The sequence below is a fragment of the Oncorhynchus mykiss genome, chromosome 24, assembly GCF_013265735.2.
Source record: "Oncorhynchus mykiss isolate Arlee chromosome 24, USDA_OmykA_1.1, whole genome shotgun sequence".
NCBI lineage: Eukaryota > Metazoa > Chordata > Actinopteri > Salmoniformes > Salmonidae > Oncorhynchus > Oncorhynchus mykiss.
Genome location: NC_048588.1, coordinates 27234428 through 27249334, shown reverse-complemented (window position 1 = coordinate 27249334; position 14907 = coordinate 27234428). Strand labels below are relative to the sequence as shown.

Genomic DNA, 14907 nt, shown 5'->3' with positions numbered 1-14907 from the left:
TTCAAATAGTTAATTCACAGTCACACTGGATTATCAAAGACCAAGTATAACAGTGTAGAACCGTTGATGTATTGTGAACGCACCTTTGTTGGTCTGCCAGTGCCAGGTGGGAAGGGTAAGGTGATAGGTCCAATCATGACGTCAGTGATTTTCAGGTCGGGAAGTCGGAGCTCTAGAAAGAGGCCTGACTTCCCGAGTTGGAATTCCGAGCCAGATGACCGTTTCAAAGATGTTTCCCAGTCAGAGCTCGTTTTTTTCCGATGTTCCAGTTGTCTTAAATGCACTCAAGTCGGACGTTGACGATTTCCCGAGTTCCCAGTTCTTTTGAGCGTGGCACTAGTCAGTTGCAGAACGGAATGCATTCAACTGAAATGTCTTTCACATTTAATCCAACCCCTCTGAATCAGAGAGGTGTGGGGGCTGCCAAAAACTATATTTTGGTTTTTGTTTCATCAGTCCATTGTTGACATAGTCCCAAAATGTTTTGCTTGTCAGCAATCAAGTTTTCAAGTTATGTAACTTTCAAAATACAGAAATCATCCCCATATGACAAGTTTCCCCAAAAACATTATTGAACAGACAGAAACATGGATGTGGTAGGGTGTAGCTTGACGCAATGAGCAACCTATTTAAAGGGCAGCAGAGCAACCTATTTAAAGGGCAGCAGAGCGTTCCCAAAATCTACCTGTTTTTCAACTGTTCGTACAGAACCGCACTGTTTCCGTTTAATTCCGTTGAACATTGCTGTACATTTTTTCATATTGAAAGCAGCCATGGAAGTCAATGTTTGCACGCACACGCTTCATTCTACTTCTTCTCTGCTTCCTGTCCGCAGTAGCATGGTGCTCGTATTGTGAGGCTGATTAGCTAGGACAGACAGGTGTGTGTACGCAAAGTAAAAACACAACATGGAATCCATGTTTGGTTTTGATTTGGAGGGGGGTGGTAGCATCTAACAATTGTATTTATTTATTTGCTGGGCACCCTCTCAGCGAAGTAATTGACAACCTCCTAATCAGAACCTTCTACTTATTACAGATATATCTTCGAAGGTGGGAAAACATGCAGAGGCAAGGGTCGGTAAATAACTCAAGGTGGTGTTATAAGGATAGATCAGAGTCCCACTAGGTTCTAAACTGGGCTATAAAGTTATATATAAAGTTACACCGAACAGTTCATAACAAAAGCCAAGTATTGCTACGGTTATTTGGAACATATTTGATGTTATACAATTGTCATAGGCTATCAAATATTAGGCTTCTTAATCCACAATCACACTGGATTATGCCTAGCCTAATTCATCAGACTGTGATAGTAAAAGCGGTTAGATTATGCCCTATTGAAGACCAGTGGAGGCTGGTGTCAAAGATTGTAGGCGTGACCAAGGCCCCTATTACCATAGTACACCCCACCTATTTGCTGAAAAGTTGTGCGATGTACAAAAGATTGTCTATTATTTTGACAAGATATTTGAGTGACTGCTCTATCAATGGAAACGCATGTCCTCAAAGATGGAAGTCAGGCAGGACGAGGTGAGGTCAGGTGGGACCATTCTAGCTAATGAGACGGCAGATACGTGTGAACAACAGGGCATAGAGATAGATAGACAAACAAATAAACCAAAATAAAAGCTAATTCTTCTCATGCTTTGGCATGAGGGTCTGCTATATAAACTGATTTAAAGCAGTGTTAGGGGAAAGTCAGTGCTGGCGACCATCGTAGGGACAGTCCAGCATCACGAGGACTGTCTCTACAGACTCGGCAGCGATATGGACAGCGTGCTGGCAACCATCCTGCGTTTGGAGGGGAATGTACAGTCCCACTAGTCTCCAGCACTGGTTCTGGTACCAACCTCCACACCACCACTACCTGCCCCTGTCCCATCTGAGCTGGTTTGCGGAATACCCCTGAGCGCTTTGACGGCGCGCCAGCGAGATACAAGGGATTCCTTCTGCAAGGCGACCTGTACCTCGCTCGCTACGCTAAGGCTGTCTCTAGGAGAGACAGGGTTGCCACCGTCATCTCGGCACTGACAGGACGGGCCCTGGACTGTGATGCCGCGGTTTGGAAGACCTCCTGGAGTTCCGGACAATCGCGGCCTCCACTGGAAGGAACGAGTCGGCTCTGGTCACCGTTTCCCCCAGCGGACTGCGGGAGGAGGTACAGATGGAGTAAGCCTGCCGTGATGACCATGTGTCACTTGACCAGCTCTTCAGCATGGTGATCCGGTTGGACAACCTCCTGCGGTCCGACAAAGACCTACACAGGAATCCGGAGCCCATGGCTACACGTGCTCTGTAGTCAAAGCAGATGGAGGTGGGCTCTGCACGTTTGCCCGAGGTAGAGCGTAGGAGAAGGAGGAATCTGGGCCTCTGCTCCTATTGTGGAAAAATGGGTCATTTCTCCCCTACCTGCCCTCTAACCAATAATAGGCGAGGAGGTGACAAACCAGGGAATTCCCCTACTCCAAACCAGATAGGAGGCAAGATCTCCTCTCCTTTTCTGTCAACTAAACTAGTGTGTTTCCCAATTAAATTCCCTGAATACCCTAGCCTCTCACTCTCGTTAGCTCTGATTGATTCCAGTACTGCCGGGAATCTTTTAGATAGCGCACTGGCCACTGCATTACACATTCCTTTGGTTCCCCTACAGTCCAACATTCCGGTTCGAGCCCTGGATAATCGGTCCAATAGGGGCAGGGCTCGTACATCACATCACTGTTCCCATTTCTCTGCTGACCCATGACACTCATTTAGAACAGGTCACCTTTAGAGACACCCTCACGCACCCCATTGTTTTAGGTCTCCAGTGGTTGAGTTGGCATAACCCTGTTATTTCCTGGTCCTAGAGGAGACTGCTGGGTTGGTCGCAGGAGTGTCAGGGGAGGTGTCTTGCGGTGTCTGTCAACACCACTACGGTGGAAATTCCAGACCACGCCCCTCAAGTGGATTTACTGGAGGAACACCAGGATCTGCACCGGATTTTCTCTAAGACCCAGGCTTCACGCCCTGCCTCCTCATCGCCCCTGGGACTGTGCCATTGACCTGCTTTCTGACGCGGGCCTCCCAAGAGGACACGTCTATCCCCTCTCAAATGTGGAGACCGAGGCCATGGAGATCTACATACAGGAGAGCCTCCAGAAAGGTGTTATCCGCCCCTCTACGTCACCAGCCTCCTCAAGCTTATTTTTTGTTAAGAAGAAAGATGGGGGACTGCGCCCCTGCATTACCTATCGAAAACTGAAGACACTGTGAAGTTCAGCTATCCTTTACCCCTCATCCCAACCATCATCGAACAAATGCATGTGGCACAGCACTTCACGAAACTGGACTTGAGGGGCGCCAACAATCTGATGCGCATTTGTGCAGGCGACAAATGTAAAACGGCCTTCTCCACGACCACGGGGCATTACCAGTATCTCTTAATGCCCTTTGGCCTGTCTAATGCTCCTTCTGTCTTCCTTCAGTCTTCCAGGCCTTTATCAACGAAGTGTTTCGGGACATGCTGAGACGGGGTATAGTGGTTTATATAGAGAATATTTTGGTCTATTCTGCTGACCGCGCCCAGCATGTCTCATTAGTCAGGTCTGTGCTGGGAAGAATGTTGGAGCATAATCTACAGTTGTAGTCGGAAGTTTACATACACTTAGGTTAGAGTCATTAAAACTTGTTTTTCAACCACAAACTATAGTTTTGGCAAGTCAGTTAGGACATCTAAAATCAAATCAAATCAAATGTATTTGTCACATACACATGGTTAGCAGATGTTAATGCAAGTGTAGCAAAATGCTTGTGCTTCTAGTTCCGACAATGCAGTAATAAGTAATCTAGTAATCTAACCTAACAATTCCAAAACTACTACCTTATACACACAAGTGTAAAGGGATAAAGAATATGTACATAAAGATATGAATGAGTGATGGTACAGAACGGCATAGGCAAGATGCAGTAGATGGTATCAAGTACAGTATATACATATGAGATGAGTAATGTAGGGTATGTAAACAAAGTGGCATAGTTTAAAGTGGCTAGTGATACATGTATTACATAAAGATGCAGTAGATGATATAGAGTACAGTATATACATATACATATGAGATGAATAATGTAGGGTATGTAAACATTATATTAAGTAGCATTGTTTAAAGTGGCTAGTGATATATTTTACATCAATTTCCATCAATTCCCATTATTAAAGTGGCTGGAGTTGTGGCTGGAGTTGAGTCAGTGTGTTGGCAGCAGCCACTCAATGTTAGTGGTGGCTGTTTAACAGTCTGATGGCCTTGAGATAGAAGCTTATAATTTTTCCAACAATTGTTTGCAGACAGATTATTTCACTTAGAATTCACTGTATCACAATTCCAGTGGGTCAGAAGTTTACATACACTAAATTGATTATGTCATGGCTTTAGAAGCTTCTGATAGGCTAACTGACATAATTTGAGTCAATTGGAGGTGTACCTGTGGATGTATTTCAAGGCCTACCTTCAAACTCAGTGTCTCTTTGCTTGACATCATGAGAACATCAAAAGAAATCAGCCAAGCCCTCATGAAAAGACCTCCACAAGTCTGGCTCATCCTTGGGAGCAATTTCCAAATGCCTGAAGGTACCACGTTCATCTGTACAAACAATAGTACGCAAGTATAAACACCATGAGACCACGCAGCCGTCATACTGCTCAGGAATGAGATGCGTTCTGTCTCCTAGAGATGAATGTACTTTGGTGTGAAAAGTGCAAATCAATCCCAGAACAACAGCAAAGGACCTTGTGAAGATGCTGGAGGAAACAGGTACAAAAGTATCTATATCCACAGTGAAACGAGTCCTATATCGACGTAACCTGAAAGGCTGCTCAGCAAGGAAGTAGCCACTGCTCCAAAACCGCCATAAAAAGACAGACTACGGTTTGCAACTGCACATGGGGGCAAAGATCATACTTTTTGGAGAAATGTCCTCTGGTCTGATGAATCAAAAATAGAACTGTTTGGCCATAATGACCATCGTTATGTTTGGAGGAAAAAGGGGGAGGCTTGCAAGCCAAAGAACACCATCCCAACCGTGAAGCACGGGGGTGGCAGCATCATGTTGTGGGGGTGCTTTGCTGCTGGAGGGACTGGTGCACTTCACAAAATAGATGGCATCAGTAGGAGGAACATTATGTGGATATATTGAAGCAACATCTCAAGACATCAGTCAGGAAGTTAAAGCTTGGTCTCAAATGGACAATGACCAAATGCAAATGGGTCTTCCAAATGTACAATGGCCCCAAGCATATTTCCAAAGTTGTGGCAAAATTGCATAAGGACAACAAAGTCAAGGTATTGGAGTGGCCATCACAAAGCCCTGACCTCAATCCTATAGAAAATGTGTGGGCAGAACTGAAGAAGTGCGTGCGAGCAAGGAGGCCTACAAACCTGACTCAGTTACACCAGCTCTGTCAGGAGGAATGGGCCAAAATTCACCCAACTTATTGTGGGAAGCTTGTGGAAGGCTACCTGCAACGTTTTACCCAAGTTAAACAATTTAAAGGCAATGCTACCAAATACTAATTGAGTGTATGTAAACTTCTGACCCACTGGGAATGTGATGAAAGAAATAAAAGCTGAAATAAATCATTCTCTCTACTATTATTCTGACATTTCACATTCTTAAAATAAAGTGGTGATCCTAACTTCCCTAAAACAGGATTTTTTTTAGTAGGATTAAATGTCATGAATTGTGAAAAACTGAGTTGAAATGTATTTGGCTAAGGTGTACGTAAACTTCAGACGTCAACTGCATATGTTAAACAAGAAAAATGTTTGTTTTTCCAGCGGCCCGTGTCCTTTTTGGGCTACCTCATATCCACGGAGGGAGTGGAGATGGAGGAGCAACCCGTCAACGCAGTCAGGTCATGGCTCATCCCCAACTCTGTGAAAGCAGCCCAGCGTTTCCTGGGGTTCGCCAACTATTTCCAGAGGTTCATCCAGGGCTTCAGCTCAGTGGTCGTGCCTCTTACCTCCCTGCTGAGAGGAGGTCCCCCGTGGCTTCATTGGACGGCGGAGGCAGAGAGAGCGTTCTAGACGCTGGCGAAGAATAGATCCCACCTGGATTGTCTCGGGTTTAGCCTCTTTGCTGCCCTGATGTACTCCAGGTTTCGGTGGTCCGTCCACACCAGGAAAGGGTGTTTGGACCCTTCCAGCAAGTGCCTCCATTGCTCCCATGCTGGCAAGTCCCGACCCCTAACTCCCCTTCATCGTCAAGGTAGGAGTCGGGGTAGGGCTGTCCCAGCTCACCAGAACCCCTCCATAGCTGCAATCCTGTACCTTTTACTCCAAGCAGCTGAGCCCCGCCCAGAGGAACTACGACGTAGGGGACCGGGAACTCTTGTCGTTTAAGAAGGCTCTGAAGGCATGGAGGCACTTGCTGGAGGGGTCCAAATACCCTTTCCTGGTGTGGACGGACCACCGAAACCTGGAGTACATCAGGGCAGCAAAGAGGCTAAACCCGATACAGTCCAGGTGGGGTCTATTCTTCGCCAGGTTCCAATTTAAGCTTTCCTATAGGCCAGGCTCGAAGAACGTGAAGGCGGACGCCCTGTCTCACCTCTATGATGCAGAGGAGAGGCAGGGAGAGGAGACCTCCATCATCCCTCCGTTCCGTATCATTGTGCTAGTGGTGTGGGACATGTATGCCGACATACAGCAGGCCCTGTGTACGGAACCTGCACCTGCCCACCACTGTGACTGACCCAAAATTAAGGAAAGCTTTGACTATGTACAGACTCAGTGAGCATAGCATCGCCATTGAGAGAGGCCGCCGCAGGCAGATCTGGCTCTCGAGAGAAAACAGGCTACGTGCACACTGCCCACAAAATGAGGGGAAAACTAAGCTACACCTCCTAACCTCCTGCCAAATGTATGACCATATTAGAGACTGTCACACAGGGAGTCAGGAAGTAGGTGCAGAAGGAGAGTTTAGTAACAATGATGCAAGGCAAATTAACAAAAATGTGAGGACAGACACTGGGATTTGAGAAGCAAGTACAGGGAGTGAACATTTAATGTATAACGGCTATGAAACGAAACATGGACAGCATCTGGACAAGGAAAACATAACAACAATAATGCTGACACGGGGATCAAACTGAGGAACAGACAGATATAGAGGGGGCAATCACTAAAGTGGTGGAGTCCAGGCGAGTCCAATGAAGCGCTGATGCGCGTAATGATGGTGACAGGTGGGTGTAATGATGGGCAGCCTGCCAGAGAGGGGGAGCAGGAGCAGGCGTGACAAAAACAGGGGATGTGTACTGAACAAGAAAACAAACCAATACTGCCTGATGAAGGTAATCAAGGTGATGATGAAGTCCAGGTGTGAGTAATGATGGGGGGAGAGAGGGAGCGGGAGTAGGTGTGACAGAGACAGAGATCTCCCTCAGATTATACAGACCCACAAATGACTAGAAACTAAATCCAATTTGGATTAATTTCCATATCTATTAGGTGAAATAACACCGTGTGGCATCCCAGCATCAAGATTTGTGACCTGTTGCCACAAGAGAAGGGCAACCAATGAACACCATTGTACATACAACCCATATTTATGTTTATTTATTTTCCCTTTTGCACTTCAACTATTTGCACGTTGTTGCAACACTGTACATAGCCATAATATAACATTTGAAATGTCACTAATCTTTTGAAACTTTTGTGAGCGTAATGTTAATTTCTGATTGTTAATTTTTGATTGTTTATTTCACCTTTGTTTATTATCTATTTCATTTGCTTTGGCAATGTAAACACGTTTCCCATGCCAATAAAGCCATTTGAATTAAATTGATAGAGGACTCATTGTCACGACTTCCTCCAAAGTTGGTCCTTCTCCTTGTTCGGGCGGCTTTCGGCGTTCAACGTCGCCGGCTTTCTAGTCACCACCGATCCATGTTTAATTTGAGTTTTGTTTTGTCTACATTATACACACCTGGTTTCCATTCCATAATCAATGTTCCTTATTTAACCCTCTGGCTTCCCTTTCTGTTTTGTGAGTGATTATCATTCTCATGTGGGTTCGTTCTTTGTGCTCTGGATATTTGTATTTTTCCTTGTTGGAACATTGCTTACATTTAGAGTAAATTCAGAGGATTACTCATACCTGTGTCCTGCGCCTGACTCCACTTATCCATTCACCTAATCGCCGACACTCATCTTTATGTCTGTGCCATTATAGCATCTGTGACAGTATGGTCAGCGCCATTGATGCCACCTCCATTTTAATGTAGTCAATTTTATTCTTCCTTGGCTGAATGCGCTCAACTCATAGGAATCCCCACCCAATTGACTACTTTAAAACGGTGGAAGCACTCAATGGCAATGTCCATGCTAAAATGGTTTATATCCATGATGACAACAGGTACAAATTCTTAACAACCTAACCATTCTATTCAATCAAATGAGACTCCCCTAGCAAATTGGCAATTACATTTTTCTAGACCAAGTTAGACACATTCTCATTGACCTCCATTCAAAAATTCCACATTCGTGGGCTTATTTTTGTAGACAGAGTTTAGGCAGAGTAAAACCTTGCTTCGCCTCTTCCTCTCTGGGTGTACTTAATTAAACTGTTTGCTTGTACTTTACATTTTCCACAAGATGGTGCTAGAACAAAGAAACCAGATCAGGCTAGCAATCACGTTTAGAGCAGTGTTTTGGAAGTTGATAAAGTATAGTGTATTGTAAGCACTCAGGCACACAATAATGAGTATAGCCTATCATTTGTATTTGACTTGAATAGTCCTGCGCCTGAAGTCTCGTCAAAATGCCACAAACTTGGACGACTGCCTTGTTAGAGCTGCTAAGTATAAAAAGATTTTGGCAAGGACAGGGGCATAAGATAGTGACCCTTCCTCTGCTCTGTTCCCCTGATATCATTTTAGAACCGGGAGTGGGAACCGCAGACATGGTGAAGATTGAGTTTGCACCCTTGAATATCCCGCTCAACCGACGTTTCCAGACAGCTGCAGTTCTTCAATGGGTCTTCTGCTTTCTCTTTGGAGGTAACTGGTAGGCTACTGCGCACTTCCTCACCTTCAGCAAATCATAACCATAGTGGCCCAGGGATGGGGTCAATTCAAGTCAGTGCTTGCTTATGTGATGCCCATATTTTTCTGCACATCCATCTGTCTAGCGCAGTGTTGTTTTTGTGTGTACGTTGTGATCGTGTTGAATGGATACTGGCACGTGGCTGCTCTGTATGCCCTGTGGCTCTACCTGGACTGGGACACACCTCAGGCTGGGGGCCGCAGGTCTGACTGGGTACGCCACTGGACCGTGTGGAAACACTTCGGAGACTATTTCCCCATCCATGTAAGTAGGCTTAGGACGTTTTCTGGGTGTTTAGCCTATGCATTTTATGATGCATGGACGCCAATTAATATAAAGCCTCATTATTATCAACAGTAATAGGTTATTACACCATTCTTTGCATAATTTAGACGGTGTGTAAAGACACTCAGAATTCCTTATTGAATTCCATGTTGGATTAATAATAACACAACTTGTATACAACAATAACACAATTTGTATACAAATGCCGATTAACTGACTGATGAAAATATAATTGAGGACGTTTGTCTCAAAGCAAGCATGACTGCCAACCTACTCTTTATCCACTGCCCTTTGGTGTATTAATAGCTCAAATAGGTCAAAGCCATTGTAAAGAGGTCATTGGCCAGTACGTCATGGTATTTCCATGGCTAAAGTCCCAGCCCCCTGTCACATCCAGCCATTCTGTGGTTGAGTTCCTGCCTGACTACATTGCAGTGTAAAAACATTTGAGGTGACTGACAGTGACACATGGACAGACAGTGACACAATAAATACCGCCTTGCACACTCTTGCCTGCACCTAGCTGATCTAGGGTGTAATCATTAGTCCAACAGTTGCAAATGAAAGTTTCTAATGGACAAAACCAGGTATGTTTATCCCCGTTTCGTTCTGTTTAAGAAACGTTTTTTAACAGAATTGGCGGAATGAATACACCCCTGATCACACGTAAACACAGTTCACTTTCATAGCAGTCACATTGTATTCCTTCTCGCATCTATGCCTCCTCTTACCCTTTCCCTTCACTTGTGGACTTCAATGCACAACATTTGATGTGACCAGGCATATGTGACCAGGTGAAAAAACCTTTCCAAGCCTAAACTAGCTAGCTGCATTTGATAGCTAAGTAGGTGAAACTGAGAAAAAAAATGGATCTCTTGCTTTTCCGTCATTTTGGAAGAAATTAATTTGTTCCTTCTCTCTCTTTGAGTCTACTAGTTACCACATTTTATGCACTGCAGTGCTAGCTAACTGTAGCTTATGCATTCAGTACTAGATTAATTATTTAATCATTTGATTGTGGAGACAACATGTCAGTTCATGATGCAAGAGCTCTGATAGGTTGGAAGATGTCCTCCGGAAGTTGTCATAATTACTGTTTAAGTCTATGGGAGAGGGTGAAAACCATGAGCCGCCTAGGTTTTGTATTGAAGTCAATATACCCAGAGGACGGAAGCTAAATGCCCCTAGAGTGCTGTTGGGGTTACTGTAGACCTTCATTGAAAAACGGTGTGTTTTAATCAATTATTTGGTGAAGTGAATATATTTAGTATAATTTTATCTAAAACGATCACTTTCTTAAATGAAATTCACTGAGGAGGATGGTCCTCCCCTTCCTCCTCTGAGGAGCCTCCACTGATCTTACAAGGCCTGGTTATGTATTTAACATATTAGCTAACCACATCATATGACATAACCATCTGATGCCCGACTGCACAGTCGATGACGTGGCACACAACCATTGGTTGTACATCTAGTCGGGCAGGAACTCAACCTGTGTCTTATCCATTATCCTCTCACTATTCATGTCTTGTCTGTGGTCAGCTGATTAAGACATGTGACCTAGACCCAGAGAGGAACTACCTGATGGGTTTCCATCCTCACGGAATCCTGGTCGCCGGAGCATTTGGGAATTTCTGTACTGAATACACAGGCTTCCGGGAGCTCTATCCAGGAATGACTCCTTACCTGCATACCCTCGGCATCTGGTTCAGCTTCCCATTCTTCCGGGAGTATCTCATGTCCTCAGGTGAACCTTATTAGGGATTTATTTATTCCACCACAATGCTTCTGTTTTTTTTCAGATTTAAACACTATCAATAGGTTTTTAAGGTTTGGTAAATTACATTTAAAGGTTCAAACATAGTGTGTGCACACTGTAGTGCAGTTTTAGTTTGTCAACAATTCTTTCTTCATATTGGGGATATTAGAAGTTTTTTCTAATAAAACCTGTCCTGTGAAAAAAAAAATCCTGGCCCACATTTGTTCTAAATATACTGTGCTGAACTTCCCCTAAGGGGTTGTCTCTTGTTCCAAGAAGAGTCTTACCCACGTGTTGAGCCAGAAGGGAGGGGGAAACGTGTCAATCATAGTGATTGGTGGGGCGGCAGAGTCCCTGGAGGCCAGGCCTGGGAGCCTCGTCCTGGAGGCCCTCAACAGGAAGGGCTTCGTCAAGATTGCTCTCAGGTGTGGGTGAGTGCCTTATTTCCTATCAACTACTCCTCATCTATAACCGTCTCGTTTATAATCAAGTGTTAGAAATTTTCATGTTGACTGAAACCTCCTCCGTAAGGGCCATTACTGAATGTACTGTAGGCCATGAAGTGAACCATTCATCTTAACCTCAGGGCTTTTAATGACAGATGTGTTGAGGTGAAAGGAAATGCACTGTAATATTTACAGCACACACACCTGCTAAAATAACAGATTTACACCTCCGCTCAGAGGTTTGAAAGAATCGTTAATTTGACTGGGCATTTAGTTGTTAAAAACGGAACTAAGATACACTCGGGTCAGGAGGATTATGGGTAGGCACTCCACATTCCACTTCAGATAGATTGGTGTGAGCCGAAGATGACTTTGGAGTTAGCGCAATAATGACAGGAACATATATATTTTTTAATAACAAAACATCCAAAAAGGATCAGATCACATTAAAATACATAGATTTTTGCAAACAATCACAAATGTAAAATTGCAAGGTTGCAGTCAAACGTGAAATTATGCCGCTGGTAAAAATTCAGACTTCTCTCACCCTCTCCTGCGTGCAGAGCTCATCTGGTGCCAGTGTTCTCCTTTGGGGAGAATGATCTGTTTAATCAGCTGAAGAACCCAAAGGGCTCCCTGGTCCGAACCATCCAGGAGGGCATGAGGAAGACCCTGGGCTTCAGTTTGCCTCTGTTTCACGCCCGGGGGGTTTTCCAGTACAGCTTGGGCTTCATGCCCTTCAGACAACCCATTTACACCATCGGTGAGTGGTGGGGAATGGGGGATAATGTGGGTGGAAAGTGACGGGAAGAGATGGGTGACGAGAGGGAATAGAGACTAAAATATGATCCATTTCTGTCTATGGGGAAACATATTCTGAAAACTATTTACAAACAACATTCAGAAACAATGTGCAGTCACAGTGCTCTGATTGTATGAATTCCTCTAGTTAGCTAGTCATCACCCAGATGGTCAAATAAAAGCTCACTGAGAGAACAGCCGACATATGACAAGCTGGTAAGCTGGTTCATAGGTGACTGTGTTATGGGTAACAGTAACTGTGGCAGCAGCTGTAGTCAGCCAGGACATCATGACCAGCTGGAACAGAGCCACCCACGGTGAAGGGTCACTGGGCTACAGCCAATCAAATTACCTTAGAGCTGTAACCTCATGTGTTTTGTCCTCAGTCTTGCCCTCTGTTCCACTTCCTTTATCCTTCCTCTCCCTTTCTCTCCAGTTCCTCCTCTGAGTCACTACATTTTATTTAACATTCTATAATTCCTCTGCCTTTCATTTTCTTCTCTCACTGAATACCCTCTGTATTTCTACTCTATCTTTCCCTCCTTACTTCTCTCCATCTCACCCCCTTCCCTTCCTCCCTCTATCTCAGTGGGAGAGCCCATAGTGGTGGAAAGGAACGTGAGCCCCTCGTCTGATGAGGTGGACAGGCTGCATGGCTGTTACCTGGGGGCGCTGGCTAAGCTGTTTGAGCAGCACAAGGCTGAATACGGGATCCTAGAGAACCAGCACCTCATCTTCACCTGATCAGACCAGATAAGCTCAGATAGCACCGCACTGTAGGATTGGACCATTCAACCAGCTCCTGACCCATAAACACTGATACAGACATTCAAACAAACATAATGCAAACATGCATATAAGCACACACAGAAAATGGACACGTGCATACTTGCACACACATATTGTGCAGCGCATTCAGAAAGTACTCAGACCCCTTGACCTTTTCCACATTTTGTGACTTTACAGCCTTATTCTAAAATTGATTAAATATGTGTTTTTCCTCATCAATCTACACATAACACACCATATTGTCAAAGCGAAAACAGTTTTTTAGAAATATTTGCAAATATATTAAAAATAAAAGCACACCTATTCAGACCCTTTGCTATGAGACTCGAAATTGAGCTCAGGTGCATCCTGTTCCCATTGATCATCCATGAGATGTTTCAACATCTTGTTGTAGCCCACCTGTGGTGAATTTAATTGATTGGACATGATTTGGATAGGCACACACCTGTCTATATAAGGTCCCACAGTTGACAGTGCATGTCAGAGCAAAAACCAAGCCATGAGGTCGAAGGAATTGTCCGTAGAGCTCCGAGACAAGATTGTGTCGAGACAGAGATCTGGGGAGAGGTACCAAAACATTTCTGTGTGGCAGTGGCCATACAGTGGCCTCCATCATTCTTAAATGGAAGATGTTTGGAATCACCAAGACTCTTTCTAGAGCTGGCTGCCCGGCCAAACTGAGCAATCGGGGGAGAAGGGCCTTGGTCAGGGAGGTGAGCAAGAACCCGATGGTCACCCTGACAAAGCTCCAGTTCCTCTGTGGAAATGGGAGAACCTTCCAGAAGTACAACCATCTCTGCAGCACTCCACCAAACAGACCTTTATGGTAGTGGCCAGACAGAAACCACTCCTAAGTAAAAGGCACATGACAGCCTGCTTGGAGTTTGCCAAAAGGCACCTAAAGGACTCTCAGACCATGAGAAACAACATTCTCTGGTCTGATGAAACCAAGATTGAACTCTTTGGCCTGAATGCCAAGCGTCACGTCTGGAGGAAACCTGGCACCATCCCTAAGGTAAAGCATGGTGGTGGCAGCATCCTGCTGTGGGGATGCTTTTCCGCGGTAGGGACTGGGAGTCTAGTCAGGATCGAGGGAAAGAAAATTTGAGTTTGTTTTAGTAAAAAAAAATGTACAGGGACAGTGTACATTAACCAACGTTTCAGTTAAAGTGCTGGTTTTAGCCAGCCAACTAATTTTCAACCGCGGTCCATGGGCAGGTTATTAAAAACAATTACATTAACAATACAGACAATCAATGATCAGTGAGCACACGCAGAGCGACATAGGACAAGCAAGATTTAGCAGACAAACAGAGAACATAGCACAAAAAGCAACAAGACAAAATCCATAAAAGCAACAAAGTGTTTCCACACCTCACAAGTTCACCTTCCAACAGATCAACGACCCTAAGCACACAGCCAAGATAACACAGGGGTGGCTTTGGGTCAAGTCCCTGAATGTCCTTGAGTGGCCCAGCCAGAGCCCGGAGTTGAACCCGATCGAACATCTCTGGAGAGACCTGAAAATAGCTGTGCAGCGACGCTCCCCATCTAATCTGACAGAACTAGAGAGGATCTGCAGAGAAGTATGGAATAAACTTCCTAAATACAAGTGTACCAAGCTTGTAGAGTCATACCCAAGAAGACTCGAGGCTGTAGTTGCTGCCAAAGGTGCTTCAACAAAGTACTGAGTAAAGGGGTAAAAAATTATGGGGTAACATTTCTAAAAAAACTGTTTTTGCTTTGT

At 44.6% G+C, this 14907-nt stretch overlaps 1 protein-coding gene across 2 annotated transcripts; it reads left to right on the top strand.

Moving 5' to 3' along the window:
* Positions 1-8855: 8855 nt before the first annotated feature.
* LOC110504109 (2-acylglycerol O-acyltransferase 1) lies at positions 8856-13152 on the top strand. 2 transcript variants are annotated; one of them, XM_021582936.2, is made up of 6 exons: positions 8856-9034; positions 9166-9344; positions 10908-11112; positions 11381-11549; positions 12134-12333; positions 12961-13152. In XM_021582936.2, the coding sequence occupies exons 1-6, from the start codon at positions 8938-8940 to the stop codon at positions 13113-13115; spliced, it is 1005 nt and encodes a 334-aa protein (XP_021438611.1). In that variant the 5' UTR covers positions 8856-8937; the 3' UTR covers positions 13116-13152. The 2 variants fall into 2 exon arrangements, with proteins under 2 accessions (XP_021438611.1, XP_021438608.1); XM_021582933.2 differs by having other exon boundaries at positions 8857-9034; positions 11381-11555.
* The last annotated feature ends 1755 nt before the right edge of the window (positions 13153-14907 follow it).

Excerpts from the sequence above, each read along its gene's own strand:
- LOC110504109 (XM_021582933.2), top strand. The coding sequence starts at position 8,938 with ATGGTGAAGATTGAGTTTGCACCCTTGAATATCCCGCTCAACCGACGT. Across the intron at positions 9,345-10,907 it reads GAGACTATTTCCCCATCCAT|CTGATTAAGACATGTGACCT; the intron begins GTAAGTAGGCTT and ends GTCTGTGGTCAG. Across the intron at positions 12,334-12,960 it reads ACAACCCATTTACACCATCG|TGGGAGAGCCCATAGTGGTG; the intron begins GTGAGTGGTGGG and ends CCTCTATCTCAG.